The sequence below is a fragment of the Pongo abelii genome, chromosome 14, assembly GCF_028885655.2.
Source record: "Pongo abelii isolate AG06213 chromosome 14, NHGRI_mPonAbe1-v2.0_pri, whole genome shotgun sequence".
Classification (NCBI taxonomy): Eukaryota; Metazoa; Chordata; class Mammalia; order Primates; family Hominidae; genus Pongo; species Pongo abelii.
The window spans coordinates 42,007,877-42,032,247 of NC_071999.2; the positions used below are offsets into that span (position 1 = coordinate 42,007,877).

The following is a 24,371-nucleotide window of genomic DNA, read 5'->3' on the forward strand; positions in this document are numbered from 1 at the left end:
CCAGTTTCTGGCCCCCAAGTGAAAAACTTCATAAATATTCAAAGTAGTTTCTTTCATAATTTCTTGATTGTAACTACAGGGAGATTTCCAATTGATGAGCTAATTGTTCTAACTATTTTAGAAGAACTACGTCTCTACATTTCAGTATACCCTAAAGGTTAAATATCCCACAATAAACCTATTTCCAGATAGCCATATATGTCTCATTTCATCTTCTATTTTTATTAGTTTTAGAGACAGGGTCTTGCTCTATCACCCACTCTGGAGTGCAGTGGTGCAATCACTGCAATTCTGGTTTTCCTCTTCCTTCTCTAATCCTTCCTTCTTTAATCCTGCAGTGGTACAGGAGGATCACTTGAGCCCAGGGGTTTGAGACTGTAGTGAGCTCAAACTCCCGGGCTCAAGTGATCCTCCTGCCTTAGCCTCCCAAAGTGCTGGGATTACAGGCATCATAAGCCACCAAAGCCCAGCCTGATTTCATGTTCTAAAGGCTGTTGGGAACAGTGATAGAAATTAAATATCATCTGTCACGAAACATCATATAGTCGTTTATATACATATATGTATACATATATAAAAATGTGACACATATATATCATATACATATAACAAATATAAAGACATTTTAAAGATAAAAATTTTGTACCTGAGATTTTTCTAGGAGATCAACCAAAATAGGAGGTAATTCTTCTGCATCCAAATATTCAAGCAACTCTCCTTCTTCATAGGGCAGGCGAATGGTCTCGGAATCTTAATTTAAAACATGAAGTTTGAAAATGATCATGATCACTGAAAGCTTAGCTGTATAATTCAAATGGCTTTTCAAAAAACTGTATATAATAAAACCAAAAGGCATTTCAACCAAGCAAGGATCGGGGAAAAAAAAAAAAAAAAACCCAAAACCAAAAGGCCATCCTAATGTCCTTCTTTATTTAAGGGGGGAAAAAAAACCTAACACATTATGAAAAAACATCTGGCATAACGTCACAATCTGAACCACAGCCCAAAGCAAAATAATCAGAATATGATAAAATTCCAATGTCAAAGTAACTGAAAGTTCACTGAAGACCAATTAATCTAATCTGGAAATCAGAGGGACAATTTGGTGCCTTTTCTGAAAAGTGGTCACTTTTACAACAAAATTCTCTTGGTGTTACACTTTACAATTAATTACCAACACACACACAGAATTCCAGCTATGTGAGTTCCTTGTAGAATTCACATTATCATCATATTAAATTTTTATACCTCTTTAATGAAACTGAAGTGTTTATATTTTTAAATTATTTTCATATTCACCATTAACAGAAATGTTCATATTCAGTATTAATAGAAATATTTTAATATGTGAAAATTACTCAAAAGGCAGTGAGTCTGCTTAATTTTGAAGATTTCAGACTCATATTCAAACTGCAAGATTACCTACCTTTAAACACGGTATACTATCTTAAAATATAAATAGCAATAGAATGAAAGGAAATTCTATTTTAATCATTTATAAGTTATGCCTCTATCATTTTCCTTTTTTTTTTTAACCTTTCCTTTGGTTCTGAGATGCTTTTATAATTGGACTTCAAAGACATATCAATTAGAATACTTCTAAAACGCACATTCAGGAAAGATAACTGTAAGAGAGACAATTTCTAATATTCTACTAAAACATATCATAAGGAAGAAAATTGGGATCAAAATCTGTTTTTATCACTAGGTCATCACTATCTGAAGGACAAATGCTTTAGCAGGTTAAAAAACTACTTTAAAAAAACAGCACATCCTGCCTAGCAAAAGTATTTTGTGGCAGCTGTGCTCTGGAGGGTCTTACCTGATCCGTTTTTTCCCCTGAGCATCAGCGAATATCCCTCATTTCCTGGGTATAGATTGACCACTAAACATGACAAAGTCTCTTGCATAACAAGCTTCTCTAACAAGTTCACATTTCTTCTTAATTTCTGCTTTAGAAAGAGGCAGAGCTCATGAAAATAATCCAGTATAACCTTAACAAATAATGCTATGATTTAACAAAATCAGGCTTGAATTAACCTTTTGGTGCTCTTTCCGCATTATGATTCTGAATAAATGGAGAAGGCTCACAAAACTATAGCCACTACATATGGGACAGCTATGTAAACTTAATTTTTGTTTACTACTATGTTTTATGCAAATTAATTCATATTTTAAAAATGGGTGACCTATAAGACAATAAAAGCACTTAAATATAAAACAAGTACTTTTGAATACTTAAGAAATAAAAATATTTAAATAAGTAGTATATAAAACCATTAAATGCAAATATATAAAACACAGAAGCATACAGTTTCCATTAAGTAGAAGTCTAACCTAAAGAATTTGGAGCATTCTCTTTGGTTGTATCTAAGAAGTGCACATTTCTTAAATATTTTATAGGCTAAATAATATACAAACAAGTTCAACAGCTCTAAGCTGAAGTGTTGAACCTAAAAATATCTCATTGGTAAGACGAAGTAAGCAATTTGGACATTTTCTGTAAATCCAATTCAACAGCTCCTTAAAAACCACAACAAAGTCCATGATTTTAAAAATGCATATAATTTAAAATAAAACCTACTTACAGATTTAACAAATCATGTCATCAAATCTTATTTAGCAAAAATAACAGTAAATTTTTTTCAGAATCTCAGAAAACAAATGTTTTGAATATCTTTTATTTAGTAAATATAGATTAAACATATATCATACACACATACACAGAGAAGTGATAAATTCTTAATCTGTCATCACCATAGAATCGAAACACTAAGCAACCCGGAATTTTTTTAAAAAGGCAAACAACTTTTAACCACTTCGATGTTAAACTAGTAAAGAGAGACTTAAAATGTTAGTCTTTTCAGTGTAGAGAAAACCCTCATAATTTGACTTAAGACAGAATTAGATAAATTTTTACAGTATGTGTACCTCTTCAACAAAACAAATTAGCTACCACAGAGTTGATCCCATTTAGACTAGAGGTTGCAAATTTTCTTTCTTAATGGGCCAGATAGTATTTTACACTTGTGGGCCAAATAGTTTGTGCTGCAATACTCAATTTGTCTTTGTACCTGTAAGACAGCCCTAGATAATATACAAACCAACAGGTGTGATGGGTTCCAATAAAAATTCATTTATAAAAACATGCAGTAGGCCACATTTAGTTGGTGGAGAGTGGCTTGCCAATTCCAATTTAGAATCTTCATATATGTAGCTCTCTTATTTTAGTTCTGTCACTGAGATGATGAATATGTACATTCTATTGCTTGTAGTAATGGTTTCATGAGGTGTTTCTATAACGCACATGTCAAAACTTAAAAAATACATACTTTAAACATGTACAATTTATTGTATGTCAAGTATATATCAGTAGAACTTATGAAAAACATACTGTAAGATTTATTTATAAGTTTAAAAATAATTTTTTTCCTAATGTAAAGATTTTAAAGTTAGACACTACTGGAATTCCACTGTTTTTGGCCTAAATAGTAAAACTGTATTCATTTTTAAAGACAGACAACAAAAGCTCATAGAGACATTTAGGCCCTTCCAACCCGAGGGCTCCAAGACATCAATAAATCGACTTCTGTTACATTTCGACTACCCATATCTTTATGCCAAATAAAAATGAATTAAGTTAAATTGGCCATGAACTCGTTTTATGATCAAGCTCAGTTTTTATTACTGTACTTGAATTTCATACATGCTCTGTAATAGCTCTGGCTTTCCAGTTCAAATCATCACGAGAAAACAGGTTACTGCTATAAATTTGTAAATAACTTCTCAGGAGGAAGTGCTATAAATTCATAAATCACTTCTCAGGGGGAAGAAGAAGCAAAAGATAATATATACTGTGGCTTTGCTTATGACTTCCTAGTGAGACAGTCTGATACTCAATATAACTGTTCCTTCACTCCTACCTCAGCAGGTGATCTCTGCCTGGTGCCAGATTAGCCAGAGCTCTGGGTCAGCTACAGAATTGACTAGGGTCAGGTTAAAAAAGATGTTAGTTCATCACACACAAAAAAATAATACTCCAGATGTAACTCCTCCATATTCCTCTCTTCTACATTTCAAAAGCTACAACACAATAAAAATGTATACTTACCTTAACCTCAGGTTCTTTTTCACATTCTTCAATATACAAGTCATAAAGTTTTTGAAATACAGATTTTCTAAAAAAATTTAATGAAACAAATATATAAAATGTTAACAGAGTAATCATCATGACATGAATGTTACTTAATTTTTTCCTAAATTTTCACATTTTTGCCTCAATTTCCCAAAAACTGGGGTGGAGCTGAATATAGTAGCTAATATCAACTTAGAAATACCTAATACATGCAAAGAACCTATAAAATTTCTAGCTCAGTGCCTACTAGGAATGCAATAAAAGGTAGCTATCATCATATTTCAATGAATCTAAGATGTTACCAATTAATTATTCATACCTTCCACTTGATAGGTATTTCCTTTTAGGAGGTCTCTGTCGGGCACTTTCAATGACATACTAAAAAACAAAAGTTTATGAGAACAGCTTGCCTTTTGCTTTTGACTATGAACAACTGTATTGAGTATATCTAAAACATATGTAAGGCTAAAAAGGCTATTCACTTAAGTCTCTGAATTACATCTTGTAGGAAAAACTACTTAACATCTAAAGATAAGTTTCAAACAAATGAAATTTGAACTGCACCACGATTTAGCAGAGTATTTCATTGCCATAAGCAAAATCATAGTTTCACAACCATGACTTCACAGGTCAGAAATATTATCAATATATTTTATGGTTGTTCAAAATATGCTTACTGTATGAAAAATTATATACTGTATACCTTAGCTATTTTTTCCTTTCAGTAATTAGAAAACTTGTCAAAACAGGAAAACACAATTTTAGAAATTCTATATCCTTCTTCAAGTAAGTTTTATTCCATAACATTATTATCTTGAGGATTCCACGTAACAGGTGATCCAAATATCACCTGGCATTTTTATATATTTACAGCAAAATGATATGCATACTTGTCCTAAAATAGTAATGTGCTCCTTTAAAAATCACATACAAAAATCTCTTAAAACTGAGCTTTTGTCAATTAAAGACAACACCATTTCAATATGTAACTTAGTCACACCTCACCTCTGCACGATCCAAAGCTAGTTCTAAAGCTTGTTGCTGTAAAAAGTAAATAGTATATTTGGTAATATTAGTTATTTCCACAAAAAAAATTTAATATACATTTAACATTTCTAATGTTTTCTAAAACAGGTCTAATATATTTTCCTTTGTCTCCTCCACTCCACTCTATGATCAATATATATATAACAAAGAAAAAATATGAGTCTTGGGCACCTGATTACTAACAACAAACTAAATAAGAATGCTAACACGGTCTCTCTGGTCAGTGTTTGTGAGGCTAACATAGGGGAGGGTTGCATATGGCAGCTATCATCACTTCATAGACTTTAATTTTTAAGAGCACCATTCAAAAAAATATACTGGCCATAAAGTATACAATCAAAATGAAGCAAAGGCTAAACTCTCCTTATCTGCTAAAAATCCTGAAAATTGGGAGTGGGGTTGTACTGGCACTTAACATTAACTTAGAAATTGCTAATATATTAATGCAAGAAACCTACAACATCTCTAGCTCAGTGCCTAGAAAGAATAAATGATGGCTATCATTGCCATGTTTCAATGAATTTAAGATGCCATTGAAAGCATGCATCATTATTTTGCATAACATTAAGACAGAAAAAAATATGCTATCAATTCTAAGATATTCTTATCAACTCATCAATTCAGTAATATTAAAATATAAAAGAAAATGAACCTCAGAATTGATGAAATATATTACTGTTACTACATGTAAGGTTTGAGATCTGCTAGTAGATCCCTATCCATTCATTTCTTAGAGACGAGGAAAAAACATGGTGAAGCTATGCTATGTCTTCATTTGCAAAGCCTTCATTTCTAAAGACACATATGAATAAAAGTACTAGGTTCTAAACAAAATTAAACATGGCTAGGCATGGTGGCTCATGCCTGTAATCCCAGCACTTTGAGAGGCCAAGGCAGGAGGATCACCTGAGGTAAGGAGTTCAAGATCAGCCTGGCCAACATGGTGAAACCCTATCTCTACTAAAAATACAAAATTAGCTGGGTGTGGTGGCACGCGCCTGTAGTCCCAGCTACTCAGGAGGCTGAGGAAGGAGAATCACTTGAACCCAGGAGGCAGAGGTTGCAGTGAGCCCAGATCGTGCTATTGTACTAGAGCCTGGGCAAAAAGAGCAAAACTCCATCTCAAAAAAAAACAAAAACAAAAACAAAAAAAACAAATAAAACAAAACCCAAATATACCACTGGTGGTTTTCTTTCTAGTTTTCTGTTTTATAGTCTTTTTCATTCACAATGATAGTCATTTTTAAATTTTATTAAGTGGCACAGAACTTTCAGTTTTCATTTAAAAGGACTTAAATTCTTCTGTCTTATTTTGCAGATTCCAATACCTCAACCTACCAAATTGCATGTGGGTAAAAACTCCTACCACCCACCAAAGTTCCAGGAGGGTAAGGGGGAAAAACAAATACTGCCACCCTTTGGAAATCATGGGAACTTTTCAGTGACCACCTAGTCCTAAGGATGGAGAATTTGTATAATTCCAAAAACAGTAGGCCTTCTTGCACTGTTCAATGAAAAACTCACATTATCAAATATCTAAATATGGTAAGTGAACAAAGTCTGAAATCTGCCATCTTTTCAAAACCTTCAGTTATAATAAATCTACACCAATTTGCTTTGTTAAAAAATCTTGGCCAGGCACTGTGGCACATGCCTGTAATCCCAAAGCTTTGGGAGGCCGAGGTGGGAAATCAGGAGTTCAAGACCAGCCTGGACAATATAGTGAGATTCTGTCACTACCAAAAAAAAAAAAAAAACTTGTAAGAAGCGGATTCCCAATGAAACTGGTTCCCAGGATTCAAGGTAAGATTCCTGAATCCCATTTTCCCTGATCCCATTTTCCACCATGAAAACATAATTCTGTACATACACACTTCACAAATACAGAAGGTTCTTTTAAATTTTGCCCATAAAATTTTAGAGTTTGTATCAAAAAATTATAATAAACAAAATCAAATATATATAGTCTAGGAAAATTTTAAACAGCCAGTCATCTCAAGTAAATATTTCGTCTTCTGAAATTAAAACTTCAAAGGGTCTAGTGAGACACGCCTACATACATAAATAAAAGCATCATTCATTCATTACCTCCTTCAAAAACTTAAGAGGAAAATGATTAGGTAATATAGATGCAAAATACAAGGTGTGGTCAGAACCCCACTGTGATACTTCTACTTTTCTCTAATAGGGGAGGAGTAGATAGGCAAGAACCAAGAGGAGAAGGAAGACAGATGTTTTCTGAAGTTTGTGACGCAGAATACGGGTTATCTAAATAAATAACATGGTGGTCAATGTTCATTTATTCTCTGTCAAATGCTGCTGCTTCTTTAAAACATTAAAAAGTGTTTTTCTCCCCTAGTTTGTCATTTCTTAATGGCAAAAGTTAAATGCCTACTCCTAAGTATGTTTAGTGACTGTAAGTCAGTGAACAGAAATGTGCCATTAGAAGATTAGCACTGATGCTGCCTGAAATACCTTATCTGCAGTTAGCAGGTTACATTTGTTTTTAAATTTTAATAAAATCTAAAGAAAAGCTTTAAAATACAAGAAATCTATGCTCCCCAAAACTATTTGTATTTATACCCATCCTCCTTGCCAACGATTTGGAATATGGCAAAGTAGATAGAAGTAAATATTTTTAATACTTCATAAATACAAGAACAGATAGATGGATGAATGTGATCACTGTAACACTGATTAGTGAGCAATATATTTTATAGAGAAGATTTTGCAATGTGATTGCTAAGTAATTTCCCAGTTGGGATAACTTGTACAGCTTACAAGAGTATTTCTATATCTACAATACAAATATCTTTATGAAGATGAAGGAAGAGAACATTCTAAAACACAAATTTGAACATACTGAGCTGAAGCTTACCATTATGGCATAAAATAAGGGTCCAAAAGAAGAGATAACTTATGTACGCTGATGAAGTGGGGTGAACACCATGCCTTTAACATCAATCTTACAGTACTGAAAAGCAAAAACAATAAAATCCCAATATTAACATAAGGCTATTAAGAGAAAAAAATGAGATTACATATTTAATAATTAATAAGGAAAATTACTTATATTTTTAAGACATATATATTTTTAAGACACTTTTTAATAACGACTAACAATAAAATTCATGTACCACAACCTATCCACTCACTGCTGAAAAGTAGTTTCAACTAGGAAGGGCAAAACGCACTTGCCAAGTTACAATTATTACTCCTTTTCTCAAAAATATTTAACATCCCCAGAGAGAAAAAAATACATTTTTTAAAATCTCTTCTCTATCACCACTGTTGCTGTTCTCATTTTTCCTCTGAATTATTTTAATAGCTTGCCCACTGGGCTTGATCACTATCCAGTTCACTTTACAAATCACAGATATAATCATGTCTGCTGACAAAAAATCCTCTTATTAATAAGAGAGGACACAAACAAATAGAAAAAAAATCCATGCTCATGGATAGGAAGAATCAATATTGTGCAAATGGCCATACTGCCCTAAGTACTCATAGATTCAATGCTATTACTATCAAGCTACCATTAACTTTCTTCACAAAACTAGAAAATACTACTTTAAATTTCATATGGAACCAAAAAAGAGCCTGTATAGCCAAGACAATCTAAGCAAAAAGAACAAAGCTGGAGGCATCATGCTGTCTGACTTCAAACTATACAAGGCTACAGTAACCAAAACAGCATGCTACTGGTACCAAAACAGATATACAGACCAACAGAACAGAGGCCTCACAAATAACACCACACATCTACAACCATCTCATCTTTGACAAACCTGACAAAAACAAGCAATGGGGAGAGGATTCCCTATTTAATAAATGGCCCTGGGAAGACTGGCTAGCCATATGCAGAAAACAGAAATTGGACCCCTTTCTTACACCTTAACAAAAATTAACTCAAGATGGAATAAAGACTTAAACATAAAACCATAAAACCGTAAACGATAAAAACCCTAGAAGAAAACCTAGGGAATACCATTCAGGACACAGGCATGGGCAAAGACTTCATGACTAAAACACCAAAAGCAATTCCAACAAAAGCCAAAATTGACAAATGGGATCTAATTAAACTAAAGAGCTTCTGCTCAGCAAAAGAAACTATCATCAGAGTGAACAGCCAACCCAGAGAATGGGAGAAAATTTTTGCAATCTATCCTTCTGACAAAGGTCTAATATCCAGAATCTACAAAGAACTTAAATTTAGAAGAAAAAAACAACCCCATCAAAAAGTGGGTGAAGGATATGAACAGACACTTCTCAAAAGAAGACATTTATGTGGACAACATATGAAAAAAAGCTCATTATCACTGGTCATTAGAGAAATGCAAATCAAAACCACAGTGAAATACCATCTCACGCCAGTTAGAATGGTGATCATTAAAAAGTCTGGAAACAACAGATGTTGGTAAGGCTGCGGAGAAACAGGAACACTCTCACACTGTTGGTGGGAGTGTAAATTAGTTCAACCATTGTGGAAGACGGTGTGGCGATTCCTCAAGGATCTAGAACCAGAAATACTGTTTGACCCAGAAATCCCATTACTGGGTATATACCCAAAGGATTATAAATCATTCTACTATAAAGACACATACACATGTAACGTATGTTTACTGGAGCACTATTTATAATAACGAAGACTTGGAACCAACCCAAATGCCCACCAATGATAGACTGGATAAAGAAAGGGTGGCACATATACACCATGGGATACTATGCAGCCATAAAAAAGAATGAATTCATGTCCTTTGCAGGGACATGAATGATTCTGGAAACCATCATCCTCAGCAAACTAACACAGGAACAGAAAACCAAACACCACATGCTCTCACTCATAAGTGGGAGTTGAACAATGAGAACACATGGACACAGGGAGGGGAACATCACACACTGGGGCCTGTTGGGGGGTTGGGGGAAAGGGGATGGAGAGCATTAGGACAAATACCTAACACATGCGGGGCTTAAAACCTAGATGACGGGTTGATAGGTGCAGCAAACCACCATGGCACATGTATACCTATGTAACAAACCTGTATGTTCACCACATGTATCCCAGAACTTAAACTAAAATTAAAAAAAAAAAAAAGATACATTATCTAGCCTATTTGATACAAAAAACAAAACCAAAACCAAAACCAAACCTCACTCCCTGGGTACATATGTTTCTAATATTTGGTGGAAAGAAAGATTCATTCAAAAAATCAATGAATCCAGGAGCTGGTTTTTTGAAAGATCAACAAAACTGATAGACTGCTAGCAAGACTAATAAAGAAGAAAAGAGAGAAGAATCAAATAGACGCAACAAAAAATGATAAAGGGGATATAACCACCGATCCCACAGAAATACAAACTACCATCAGAGAATACTATAAACACCTCTACGCAAATAAACTTGAAAATCTAGAAGAAATGGATAAATTCCTCGACACATACACCCTCCCAAGACTAAACCAGGAAGAAGTTGAATCTCTGAATAGACCAATAACAGGATCTGAAATTGAGGCAATAATTAATAGCTTACCAACCAAAAAAAGTCCAGGACCAGATGGATTCACAGCCGAATTCTACCAGAGGTACAAGGAGGAGCTGGTACCACTCCTTCTGAAACTATTCCAATCAATAGAAAAAGAAGGAATCCTCTCTAACTCATTTTATGAGGCCAGCATCATCCTGATACCAAAGCCTGGCAGAGACACAACAAAAAAAGAGAATTTTAGACCAATATCCCTGATGAACATCGATGCAAAAATCCTCAATAAAATACTGACAAACCGAATCCAGCAGCACATCAAAAAGCTTATCCACCATGATCAAGTGGGCTTCATCCCTGGGATGCAAGGCTGGTTCAACATACACAAATCAATAAATGTAATCCAGCATATAAACAGAACCAAAGACAAAAATCACATGATTATCTCAACAGATGCAGAAAAGCCCTTTGACAAAATTCAACAACCCTTCATGCTAAAAACTCTCAATAAATTAGGTATTGATGGGATGTATCTCAAAATAATAAGAGCTATCTATGACAAACCCACAGCCCATATCATACTGAATGGGCAAAAACTGGAAGCATTCCCTTTGAAAACTGGCACAAGACAGGGATGCCCTCTCTTACCACTCCTATTCAACATAGTGTTGGAAGTTCTGGCCAGGGCAATCAGGCAGGAGAAGGAAATAAAGGGTATTCAATTAGGAAAAGAGGAAGTCAAATTGTCCCTGTTTGCAGATGACATGATTGTATATCTAGAAAACTGCATCGTCTCAGCCCAAAATCTCCTTAAGCTGATAGGCAACTTCAGCAAAGTCTCAGGATACAAAATCAATGTGCAAAAATCACAAGCATTCTTATACACCAATAACAGACAAACACAGAGCCAAATCATGAGTGAACTCCCATTCACAATTGCTTCAAAGAGAATAAAATACCTAGGAATCCAACTTACAAGGGATGTGAAGGATCTCTTCAAGGAGAACTACAAATCACTGCTCAGTGAAATAAAAGAGGATACAAACAAATGGAAGAACATTCCATGTTCATGGGTAGGAAGAATCAATATCGTGAAAATGGCCATACTGCCCAAGGTAATTTATAGATTCAATGCCATCCCCATCAAGTTACCAATGACTTTCTTCACAGAATTGGAAAAAACTACTTTTAAGTTCATATGGAACCAAAAAAGAGCCCGCATCGCCAAGTCAATCCTAAGCCAAAAGAACAAAGCTAGAGGCATCACACTACCGACTTCAAACTATACTACAAGGCTACAGTAACCAAAACAGCATGGTACTGGTACCAAAACAGAGATATAGATCAATGGAACAGAACAGAGCCCTCAGAAATAACGCCGCATATCTACAACTGTCTGATCTTTGACAAACGTGAGAAAAACAAGCAATGGGGAAAGGATTCCCTATTTAATAAATGGTGCTGGGAAAACTGGCTAGCCATATGTAGAAAGCTGAAACTGGATCCCTTCCTTACACCTTATACAAAAATTAATTCAAGATGGATTAAAGACTTAAACGTTAGACCTAAAACCAGAAAAACCCTAGAAGAAAACCTAGGCATTACCATTCAGGACATAGGCATGGGCAAGGACTTCATGTCTAAAACACCAAAAGCAATGGCAACAAAAGCCAAAATTGACAAATGGGATCTAACTAAACTAAAGAGCTTCTGCACAGCAAAAGAAACTACCATCAGAGTGAACAGGCAACCTACAGAATGGGAGAAAATTTTCGCAACCTACTCATCTGACAAAGGGCTAATATCCAGAATCTACAATGAACTCAAACAAATTTACAAGAAAAAAACAACCCCATCAACAAGTGGGTGAAGGATATGAACAGACACTTCTCAAAAGAAGACATTTATGCAGCCAAAAGACACATGAAAAAATGCTCATCATCACTGGCCATCACAGAAATGCAAATCAAAACCACAATGAGATACCATCTCACACCAGTTAGAATGGCGATCATTAAAAAGTCAGGAAACAACAGGTGCTGGAGAGGATGTGGAGAAATAGGAACACTTTTACACTGTTGGTGGGACTGTAAACTAGTTCAACCATTGTGGACGTCAGTGTGGCGATTCCTCAGGGATCTAGAACTAGAAATACCATTTGACCCAGTCATCCCATTACTGGGTATATATCCAAAGGATTATAAAACATGTTGGTATAAAGACACATGCACACGTATGTTTATTGCGGCACTATTCACAATAGCAAAGACTTGGAACCAACCCAAATGTCCAACAATGAGAGACTGGATTAAGAAAATGTGGCACATATACACCATGGAATACTATGCAGCCATAAAAAATGATGAGTTCATGTCCTTTGCAGGGACATGGATGAAGCTGGAAACCACCATTCTCAGCAAACTATCGCAAGGACAAAAAACCAAGCACTGCATGTTCTCACTCATAGGTGAGAATTGAACAATGAGAACTCATGGACACAGGAAGGGGAACATCACACCAGGGCCTGTTGTGGGGTGGGGGGGAGGGGGAAGGGATAGCATGAGGAGATATACCTAGTGTTAAATGATAAGTTAATGGGTGCAGCACACCAACATGGCACATGTATACATATGTAACAAACCTGCACGTTGTGCACATGTACCCTAAAACTTAAAAGTATAACAAAAAGAAAAAAAAAAAAAAGAAAACCTTCTTTCCTGTAACTACAGGAGTTCTCATCCTGGCTGCACAAGAGTAACTTGGCTGAGCTTCAAACTGTGGGATGCCTGTGACCCACCTGCTTGAGACTGATTAAGTGGTCTAGAGTGAGGCACAGTCCCCATTTTTGGAGCTCACCAGAGGAGTCAAACGTGCTGCCAGGGTTGAAGCTCACTCTGCCTAGCACAGGATGGTGCATAACATTTGCTCTGAGATAAGACTGGGCATAGTGGTTCACACCTGTAACCCCAGGACTTTGGGAGGCCCAGGTGGGAGGATCATCTGAGCTAAGGAGTTTGTGACCAGCCTGGGCAACATAGTGAGACTTGTCACTACTAAGGGAAGAAAAAAAAATTAGTCCAGCATGGTGGCACAGGTCCCAGCTACTCGGGAGGCTGAGGCAGGAGGATCACTTAAGCTTGGGAAATAGAGGCTGCAGTGAGCCATGATCACACCACTGTACTCCAGCCTGGGTAAAAGAGCAAGACCCTATCTCAAAGAAAAAAAAAATAAAAAAAATAAAAAAAAATAAATAGAAAACATTTGCTCTGAGAGTGAAGACAAAAATTATTTTTAATCTATTCACCTAACTTCATGTAACCACTACTGGGTGTCTACACAGCTGAACTAAAGCACAACTTCTGATGACAGAAAACAAGATTTTCCAGGTAAAACAGTTTTGCTTTGATTTTTGGTGAACCCCAAAGCTTTGTTTTTTGCCAAGCCATTAAAAAAAAAAAAATGGAAAGGGCCAGGTGAGGTGTGGCTCATGCCAGTAATCCCAGCACTTTGGGAGGCAGAGGCTGCCAGATGGCCTGAGCCCAGGAGCAGTAGTTCCAGACCTGCCTGAGCAACATGGGGAAAGTGTCTCTACAAAAAAATACAGAAGGCCGGGCGCAGTGGCTCACGCCTATAATCCCAGCACTTTGGGAGACCAAGGCAGGTGGATTGCTTCAGCCCTGGAGTTCGAGACCAGCCTGGACAACATGGCGAAACCCCGTCTCTACTAAACACACAAAAATCAGCCGGGTGTGGTGGCGTACACCTGTAATCCCAGCTACTCAGGAGGCTGAGGCAAGAGAATCGCTTGAACCTGGGAGGTGGAGGCTTCGGTGAGCCAAGATTGCGCCACTGCACTGCAGCCTGGACGACAGAGAGAGACTCCGTCTCCAAAAAAAAAAAAAAAAAAAAAAAATTGGCTGGGGCGGTGGCTCACGCCTGTAAGAGGCAGAAGCGGGTGGGTCACTTGAGGTCAGGAAGTCGAGACCAGCCTGACCAACAATGGTGAAACCCAGTCTCTACTAAAAAAATAAAAAATTAGCCGGGTGTGTTGGCACACGCCTGTAATCCCCGCTGCTCAGGAGGCTGAGGCAGGAGAATTACTTGAACTGGGAGGCAGAGGTTGCAGTGAGCCGGGATCGCCCCATTGCACTCCAGTCTGGACAACAAGAGTGAAACTCCGTCTGAAACTTTAAAAAATGGACTAAACTCCTAATACAACACAAACACAAGCACCATACAACTGTAAATGATTTACAATCATTTACAATGAGTAAGATATTACTCCTACCCTTGAAGAGCTCCTAGGAGGTTTAAGTTGAATTTAGGTTAAGGTGAAAATTTTCTGGCCACTGAATTTGAAGATGAAGATACACTATGTACTTTTCGGACAAAATGTGATGACTTTAAGATTTCTTGTTACTAAATTGGGGATGGGGGCTTACTAACTTTAAATTATTTAAGTACTTCAGACAAAAACTAATAACTTCATATCTCTCACAAAGCAAACATTCTGACTACACACAGAATTTACTAGAACCTGTGAGGAAACTGTAATCATTATCATCTCCGTTTTACAGAATAAGGCAATCAGAACATCTGACTTTCCTAACATCACAGACCTAGATCAGAATTCAGAATTCTGTGTCCAATCTTAGGTCCCTTCCAATATTACAACCTGCAAACTAATCAAACCGGCATCTGGTTTTACATTTCTTTAAAAAGCAAAGCAATTAAAAAAAGGACCCAAGTTCTACTCAGAGACGAATATGTATTTAATTTGGATCTAACTTTATAACATGGTGATCAACCCAAGTACACTGTACTCAACTCCGAAAATCCTGCTCGTCACTTTATATTTTGAGTCCTACTAGAGACTTTGATGAATTGCACTCAAGAAGACGCGGCCCCCACTGCGCAGTGGTTACCGGAGATGGCTTCCAGGGCAACTGTTCTCCAAATTCATTTCTGAGCGCCGGGTAACCACGGCCAGTAATTAATCCAATTCTAAGCGTTGCTGTCAATTCTACTGATTTCCCTGATCGACCAGAGTCTTCCCACTGCAGGAGCTTTTGTCACAACTTAGGCTTTACCTGTAAAACCGTCATCTCCACAGAGCGACCAGCCTTTATGCAATATGGACACCAAGAAAACTGCCTTCGAAGACACGCAAGGCAAAATTCTTGCCAGTGTCCGGAAATACCCGTCTCTGGAACCCAAAAGTCAAACTAAAATTAAAAGTTCGGCTTAGCAATACCGCGAAAGGCGATGTAGGCGTCCAACGTGAGGTTAGCTGCCTCAACCTCCGCCCCGGCCTGCCGGGTCTCTGGGGACCCCGTCTTCCTCCAGCGGGCTCTGGGATGCGGCCCGCTCACCTCTGACCCTGGCCGGATCTCGCGCGCCTAAGCCACTGCGCTGCCAGTCGCTGGCCAGTCCCACCCACCTACCGCCACCGCCCACCTGTGCGGGTCGCCTCGCCGCTAGGCCCCAAGACGGCGCCGCCTGCTCGGCCGCAAAGCCGCCTCGGCCGCAGAGCCCACCCGCCCCGTCGGCGGCTCAGTGCTACACCCCCACCAACAGCCAGTTCCGGCGGCCGCACTTCCGACTGGCGGGCTGGGCCGAGGGGCGGGGAAGGCGGGCGGAAGGGGAGGAGCCGGGAGAGCGAGGCCGCTGCAAGGATCGTGGAGCGCTGCGTTCCGCGCAGGACGCCGGTGAGTCCCGCAGAGACTCGGGTGAGGGCGGGAGGCGGGGCCCAGGATCTCTGCTCAGGCCTGGAGTCCGAGTCCGCAAAGTGGGAGGGAGGGTGTAGATGTGAATTTGGGGAAAAACGACCCTGTTGAATTTCTAGAGTGGAAGAAACATAGAACTAGCTTTTCTCTTTGCTTAGTACATACAAATGGAAAAACAGCGACACCGTTATCTACATTTACTAGTCCAATGCGTACAACCTTCTGTAGTGTATCAACTGCCAATGAGTTTAATGTTTTTAAAAAAACCACCCCAGAGAAGGGTTCTAAAAATTCAGAAACCGCATTACTAGCACACATTGTAAGGTCTGTTTTGTTTTGTTTTGTTTGTTCGTTTGTTTTTCAGACAGAGTCTTGCTCTGTCGCCCAGGCTGGAGTGGAGTGGTGAAATCTCAGCCAACTGCAACCTTTGCCTCCTGGGTTCAAGCGATTCTCCCTGCCTCAGTCTCCGGAGTAGCTGGGATTATAGGCGTGCACCACCACACCCGGCTAATTTTTGTATTTTTAGTAGAGACTGTTTCACTATGTTGGGCAGGCTGGTCTTGAACTCCTGATCTCAAGTGATCCACCCGCCTTGGCCTCCCAAAGTGCTGGGATTAGAGGCGTGAGCCATCATGCATGGCCTGGGGTGAACCTTTTTAATGAGCATTTATTATTTGCCATTCACAATGCCAAGGGTAATGATGAATGAAAATGTCTTGGAATTAGAGTTAGTGGTTGCACACATTATAAGTGTATTAAAGTACACTCCAAAATAAAATCCGAACACGTTAAGTGGTTACTCCCATTCCTCCCTCTCTCAGACCCTGGCAAATGCCAATCAGCTTTCAAACTGTGGTACCTATTATGGATATTTCATATAAATGGAATGTGTGACCTTTTGGTCTGTCTTCGTAGCATAATCTTTTGCAGGTTCACCTTGTACACCTTGTTGCATGTATCGGTACTACATGTCTCTTTATGGCTACTATTCCACTGTACCTAGATGCCACAGTTTTACCTGTCCATCCACTGATGGACATTTGGGTTGTTTCCACTTTCGGGCTATTGTGAATAGCAATGCTATGAACATTTGTATACAAGTATTTGTTCGAGTCCCTGTTTTCAATTCTTTTGGGTATAAACATAGTGGAAATTCTGGGTCTTATAGTAATTCTACGTGAAAATATTTGAGGAACCGGTAAACAAATGTTTCTACAGCAGCTGAACCATTTTACATACCAAGAGCATTGTCGGGGGATTCCAATTTCTCCACATCCTCACTAACACCATAATTTTCTATTCCTTTGATAGTAACCATCCCAAAGGGTATAAAGTGGTATTTTATTGTGGGTTTGATTTGCATTCCCTAATGGCTAGTTATGTTGAGCATCTTTTCATGCCCTTGTGCCATTTGTATATCTTCTTTGGAGAACTCTCTATCCAGGTCTTTCCCCATTTTTAAATTGAGTTGTTTGTGTTTTTGTTGTTAAAGTTATGTGTAGTCATATATTCTGGATATTAGACCCTTATGAGATATATCATTAGTGGATACTTTCTCCCATTCTGTAAGTTGTCTTTTCACTTTCTTTGTAATATCCTTCAGTGTACAAACGTTTTTAATTTTGATGAAATCTAATTTATCTATTTTGTTACTTGTGCTTTTGGTGTCATAACCAAGAATCCATTGTGCAAGCACACTAGCTTTCATGTCTCTTCTTATGAGTAACTAATTCTATTGGATAAAGGCCCCACCTTTATGATCTTCTTAAACCTTAATTACCTCCTTATAGATCTTATCTCCAATACAGTGACATTGGGGTTTGGGGTTACACATATGAATTTTGTGGGGATATAATTTGGTCAACAGACTTTTGTACCCCTGCAATTCATGTCCTTATTGAACACAAAATACATTCATACCACTTCAACAGTCTCAAAAGCATCAACTCTAAAGTCTGAAGTCCAAAGTCTGTTCTAAATATCACCTAAAACAGATAAGGGTGAGACTTGAGATATGATTCATCCTGATGCAAATTTTCTCCCCAGCTATGAAACTGTAAAACCAGGGAAGATATTTGCTTCCAAAATACAATGGCAGAACAGGCATAGAATAGGCATTCCAAAAAAAAAAAAAATATATATATATATATATATATATGAGCAAGAAAGAAAGGAAAGAAAAGAAATAGGGAAAAAGGAAGGGATGACAGGTCCCAAGCAAGTCCAAAAATCTAGCAAGGCAAATTCTAGTAGATTTTAAGGCTCAAAAATAATCCATTTTGATTCAGTGCCCTGCCTTCCAGACCTACTAGGGTGGTGGCCCTGCCTTCTGGACCCTAGGTGGATGCTATACCTCTCCTCACACTCTACCAGGCACGCTCTCCCAGGCAGAGTCTCATCCCAAAAGTTTTGCTAGGTAATGGCCTTGATAACATCTGAATTGCTTTGAGGTCATTCTCCCCTTTTCTTAAAGAATAGCGCAAGTTTGGCCAGGTGTGGTGGCTCACGCCTGTAATCCCAACACTTTGGGAGGCCAAGGTGGGCAGATCACGAGGTCAGGAGTTTGAGACCAGCCTGGACAGCATAGTGAAACCCCATCTCTACTAAATATACAAAAATTAGCCTGGCCTGGTGGTGTGTGCCTGTAATCTCAGCTACTTGGGAGGATGAGGCAGGAGAATCACTTGAACCTGGGAGGTGAAAGTTGCAGTGAGCTGAGATCCCGCCATTGCACTCTAGCCTGGGCAATGCAGTGAGACTCCGTCTCAAAAAAAAAAAAAAAAAAAAAAAAAAGAATAGTACAAAGTTAGCAGCTGGATAGCTCTATTGTCCTGTCCTGTAGAATCTAGGACATGTAAAAGCCTCCCATCGTTTTTGTCTTGTCTGCATCCCCTTCAGTTGAAATAGGCAGTGTTTCTGCTCGTATAATCTCATCATTTATTTATCAGATGATAGTCTAACCATACCTTTGGTGTTTTCTTTAGAATATACTTTCTCATTTTCTGCAACATGACAGGCAGAGAATTTTCCAAATATTTAAGTTTTGGTTCCTTTTTGCTTAATAATTTCTTCTTTCATTCATCTCTCTCCTCTTGCATTTTACTATAAGCATTCAGGAAGATCCAGGTCACACTTTCAGCATTTTGCTAAAAATCTCAGTTAAATATTCAATTTTATCATTCACAAATTCTGTCTGCCAGAAAACACTAGAAAACAAGTCAGCCAAGTTATTTGCTACTTTATAACAAGGATTGCTTTTCTTCTGTCTTCCAGTGACCCATTCTTCATTTCCATCTGAGACCTCACAAGAATGGCCTTTCCATCTGAGACCTCACAAGAATGGCCTTTAACAAACATATATTTACCAAAATTGTGTTCATGATTATGTTTTCTCTAAGAAGATGGAGGCTTTCTCTTCAACTGTATTTCTGAGTTCTTACCAGAATTGCCTTTAACATCCATATTTCTAGCATGGAAATCTAGGCTTTTTCTAGCATGCACCTCCGAATTCTTTCAGCCTCTACCCATTACCTAGTTCCGAAACCACTTTCATGTTTTTAGGTTTTATTAAAGCGACATCCAACTTCTTGGTAGCAAAATCTATCTTAGTTTGCTCAAGCCGCTATAACAAAATACCGTAAACTGAATGGCCGAAGCAACATAAATTTATTTCTCATAGTTCTGGAGGCTGTGCAGTCCAAGATCAAGGTGCTTGCCAGTTTGGTTTCTGGTGAGGGCTCTTTTACTGGTGAGTAGATGGCCACCTTCTTTCTGCATTCTCATATGACAAAGTAAGGGGGAGAAGGAAAGGGAAACAGACAGAGAAACACACAGAGAAAGAGATCTGGTGGTTTTTGTTGTTGTTTTTTTTTTTTTATAAAGATACTAATCTATAGCATCAGAACTCCACAATTGTGATCAACTTAACCTCAGTTACTTTCTTATAGGTCCCATCTCCAAATACAGTGACATTGGGGGTTTGAGCTTCAATATGTGAATTTTGAGGGGACATATTCAGTTCTTAGCAAATGCTATTATAAATGAAATTGTTTTTAATTTTCCAGATTGGTGATTGCTGATGTATAGAAACACAATTGATTTTAGGGTATTGTCTTAGTCTGTTTTCTGCTGCTGTAACAGAATACTACAGACTGGGTAATATATAATAAACAGAAATTTATTGGCTCACGGTTCTGGATGCTGAAGAGTCTAAGATTGAAGGGCTGGCATCTGGTGAGAGCCTACTTGGTATGTGTGTTAGCGCATGGTGGAAGGACAAAGAGAGGGCTAGAGAGCAAGGGATCAAACTTGAAGCCTCAAGTTCTTTTACAATTGGCATTAATCTATTCATGAGGGTGAGACCTCATGACCTAAACAACTTACATTAGGCCTTACCACCCAACATTGTTGCATTATGGGTTGTTTCTAGCAGGTCCTTTGGGGGGATATATTCAAACCATAGCAAGTATTGGCCTGGTACTCTGAACATTTACTTATTAGCTCTAATAATTTTGTATGTATGCCTACATGTGTATATTCTTTAGGATTTCTATGTATAGAATCATGTAATCTGTGAACTGAGATAGTTATACTTTTTTTCTCCCAGTTTGAACCCTTTCACTTCTTTTCCTTGATTAATTGCTCTGACCAGAGCCATCCCTTCATTTTAAATATTTTACTCACGTGATTATGGAAGCTGGCAAGCCTGAAATCTGTTGGGCAGCTGAGTAGGCTGGAATCTCAGGCAAGAGTTGATGCTGCAGTCTTGAGGCAGAATTTCTTTTTCTCTGAGTAATCTCAGATTTTGCTCTTACGGCCTTCAGCTAATTGAGTAAGTTCCACCCACATTATCAAGATTAGTCTCCTTTACCTAAAGTCAACTGATTATAGATATTAAATACATCTTCAAAATACCTTCATAGCAAGACCTAGATTAATGTTTGATTGTGTACTGTAGCCTAGCAAAATTGACATGTAAAATTAACCATCACATTCAATGTGGTAGATAGTAGTGTTAGTTCACAGGATTTTAAAACATTTTTATTTCTCACTCTCCTTCCCATGGCTTCCGTGTTGGCAGAGTATACTTCCTCATGGTGATTTTGCATGGGGCTATGTGACTCATTTTGGCCATTGGAATATGAACAGATCCACTAGCAGATGAGGACAACTAGATGGGGTCTTAGAGAGAAGCAGAAGACATGTGTGTTCTGAATCCTCTGATTGTGTGTGTGTGTGTGTGTGTGTGTGTGTGTGTGTTTGTAAGCGATGATACAGAGTCCAATTTGAAAGAGCTCCTACTGGCAAAAGAAGGGACACTTGGAGCATCAAGGAGAATCAGAAAGATTTTTTTGACTGAAATGGTTTGAAATATATCAAAAATTTCAAAATACATAAATTTCAATGCTTTTATTAAACCTCTCACTGGTCACATTGAGGATTGCTAGGGCACTAACTCATTATTCTGAAATTGCTTTTAAAAAGTTTTTAAACCAAATTTTTTGCTTTCCTGCACAAACTGAAATTCAGAGTAACCAAAGAGTTGATAGGGGAAACCTTTTTTTTTTGAGACGTAGTTTCACTCTTGTTGCCCAGGCTGGAGTGCAATGGTGCAATCTCGGCTCACTGCAAACTCTACCTCCTGGGTTCAAGTATTCCCCTGCCTCAGCCCCCTAAGTAGCTGGGATTACAGGCGTGCGCCACTATGCCCGGCTAGTTTTGTATTTTTAGTAGAGACAGGGTTTTACCATGTTGTCCAGGCTGGTCTTGAACTCCTGACCTCAGACAATTAACCCGCCTCAGCCTCCCAAAGTGCTGAGATTACAGGCATGAGCCACTGTGCCCAGCCTGGGAAAATTTTTTAATAGAAAAATTCCAGTGAATAAATAAAAAAATGATAGAATATCACCATTTTGCAACCTGTGAGAAAATAATGCTTCTAGGGAATAATTACTAATGGTTACCAAATAACCAAATGGGTAGAAGGTTGAAAGGAAACTTAATAGTGATCCACTTTATGTATGTGTTATTTATGTGCTATGTACTATACTATATAAATAGTACTTTATAGTATTACTGTTTATGAAATTTTTTTTTACGAAATCCTAAATCTGAATTTAATCAAGCCTCTAGATCTAACTGCCAGTTTACTTGAAAAAAAGAGGCACATAGTAACATGTTAAGTGATCTTTCAGTGACCAACAGTGGTGGTGGAGGAGACCCACCCAAGTCTGGCTGTGTTGGGTACTTGCGATGCAAATAACTCATGAGGAGCCTCGCTTTCCTCCTCTGGTGCTATCAGGGCTGTTACCTTGAGCTCCCCCTACGTTAGTGGGTCCTCGATTTTAGAGTTGAAGGCTTGGCTGCCTGGCTGTGCTCTGAAAGAAATTATTTTCTTATGATTGTCACTCTGTTCCTCCTTCCCTAATGCTTGCCACTCTGGTACCATTGCTACTGATGTCACAGCTTCTTTTCTGGCTCAAGTCACTCCTCCCAGGACAGGGCAGGTGCAAGTGAAGACAGAGAGAGGGTGGTTGCAGCAGTGTGTGAGGAGGCCCTACCTGCTGGCTTGTGGACAGTTGTTCTGCCAGGTGTGCCAGCCACAGCCATGACAACGGAAAGACAAAGCCTTCTCTCCTGCCTGACTCCCTCTCTCCAGCTGCTTTCCACACTTCCAATACCCAGATCATGTCGTATGCCCCCGTTACGTTTTTTTGAGCCCCTAGTGTACTTAAAATGAAGTCTGAATTCCTAATATGACATTTAGGCCCTCCATGGTCTAAGGCTGTCCATGTTCCCAGACAGAGTCTTCCACGATAACTCCTTTACATCCTGCTGTCTTGCTGGCTGCATTGTCTATCTTGTTATAAACTTTTATTTCTCTATTTATTTTCGTAATGAATGATTTTTCTTTACCTGGCATTTTCTTTTTTAATAAATTTGCCCATTGAATGTTATACCAGCCTGCTTGACTACATAAATGTTAATACCTCTGAGATACTTTCTGGGATTTCTTCCAGTTGGAATTAGTTTTTCTCACCTGTAATGTCTTCAAATGCTTTTTTTTTCTTTGAGACGGAGTTTTGCTCTTGTGGCCCACGCAGAAGTGTGATGGTGCATTCTTGTTTCACTGCAACCTCCACCTCCTGGGTTCAAGCGATTCTCCTGCCTCAGCCTACCTAGTAGCTGGGATTACAGGCTCCCGCCATCAGGCCCGGCTAATTCTTTTGTTTGTATGTATGTATGTATGTATGTATGTATGTATGTATTTATTTGAGACAGAGTCTCGCTCTGTCACCCAGGCTGGAGTGCAGTGGTATGATTTTGGCTCACTGCAACCTCCAACTCCTGGGTTCAAGTAGTTCTCTTGTCTCAGCCTCCTGAGTAGCTGGGATTACTAGTAGTGGGCGCCACCATGCCCAGCTAATTTTTGTACTTTTAGTAGAGATGGGGTTTCATCATGTTAGCCAGGCTGGTCTTGAACTCCTGACCTTAGGTGATCCGCCCACCTCGGCCTCCCAAAGTGCTGGGATTATAGGCATGAGCCACCATGCCCGGCCTCCAAATGTTTTATTTTAACCAAGGTGGCCAAAATAAAGTCTCATTAATATTTCTCTTAGTTCTCCTAACTTTAGGTAGGATTTCTTCCCAACTCTAGGCCACTGACCTCCCTTTTCTTAGATCATTTACTATAAAAAACTTTTAGACTGTTTTTTTGCTCCTTTGAGATATAATTTTTTAAAAATGCCTGTTACCAATTCTACAACCCTGGAATGTCTTTCTTAAGGACTTGAGGGCCATCTCCTTGAAATGTAATAATCAAGGAAGATAGAGCCCCTGTCTCCAGTTTCTGTGGGAGGGCAGTAACCGACTTCAGAGGGCGCTTAGCTCCAAGTTGTAACATTACCTACTATCACGAAGACACAGGAAAGTTTGCGTTTTCTTTAGGTAAGGCCGGTTAACGTAGATGGCCTACTACCCCCTA

At 38.5% G+C, this 24,371-nt stretch overlaps 2 protein-coding genes across 52 annotated transcripts in view; one reads left to right on the top strand and one right to left on the bottom strand.

The window, feature by feature from the left end:
* SUPT20H (SPT20 homolog, SAGA complex component) overlaps positions 1-16,256 on the bottom strand; it is a 50,413-nt gene extending 34,157 nt beyond the window's left edge. For 10 of the 51 annotated variants that reach the window (XM_054528757.2, XM_054528761.2, XM_054528756.2 and 7 more), the window contains exons 1-7: positions 16,119-16,256; positions 8,061-8,156; positions 5,141-5,176; positions 4,455-4,513; positions 4,112-4,178; positions 1,823-1,949; positions 647-750 (exon numbers count right to left, since the gene is read on the bottom strand). In XM_054528757.2, the coding sequence (XP_054384732.1) occupies positions 647-750; positions 1,823-1,949; positions 4,112-4,178; positions 4,455-4,513; positions 5,141-5,176; positions 8,061-8,063 (396 nt within the window). In that variant the 5' untranslated portion in view covers positions 8,064-8,156; positions 16,119-16,256. 51 annotated transcript variants of the gene reach the window in all.
* The window catches only part of LOC112136064 (uncharacterized), an 83,280-nt gene continuing 74,704 nt past the window's right edge, over positions 15,796-24,371 (top strand). Inside the window, exons 1-2 of the mRNA XM_054529342.2 lie at positions 15,796-15,849; positions 15,952-16,369. Coding sequence (XP_054385317.1) covers positions 15,796-15,849; positions 15,952-16,369 — 472 coding nt within the window. The remainder of the gene's footprint in view (positions 15,850-15,951; positions 16,370-24,371) is intronic.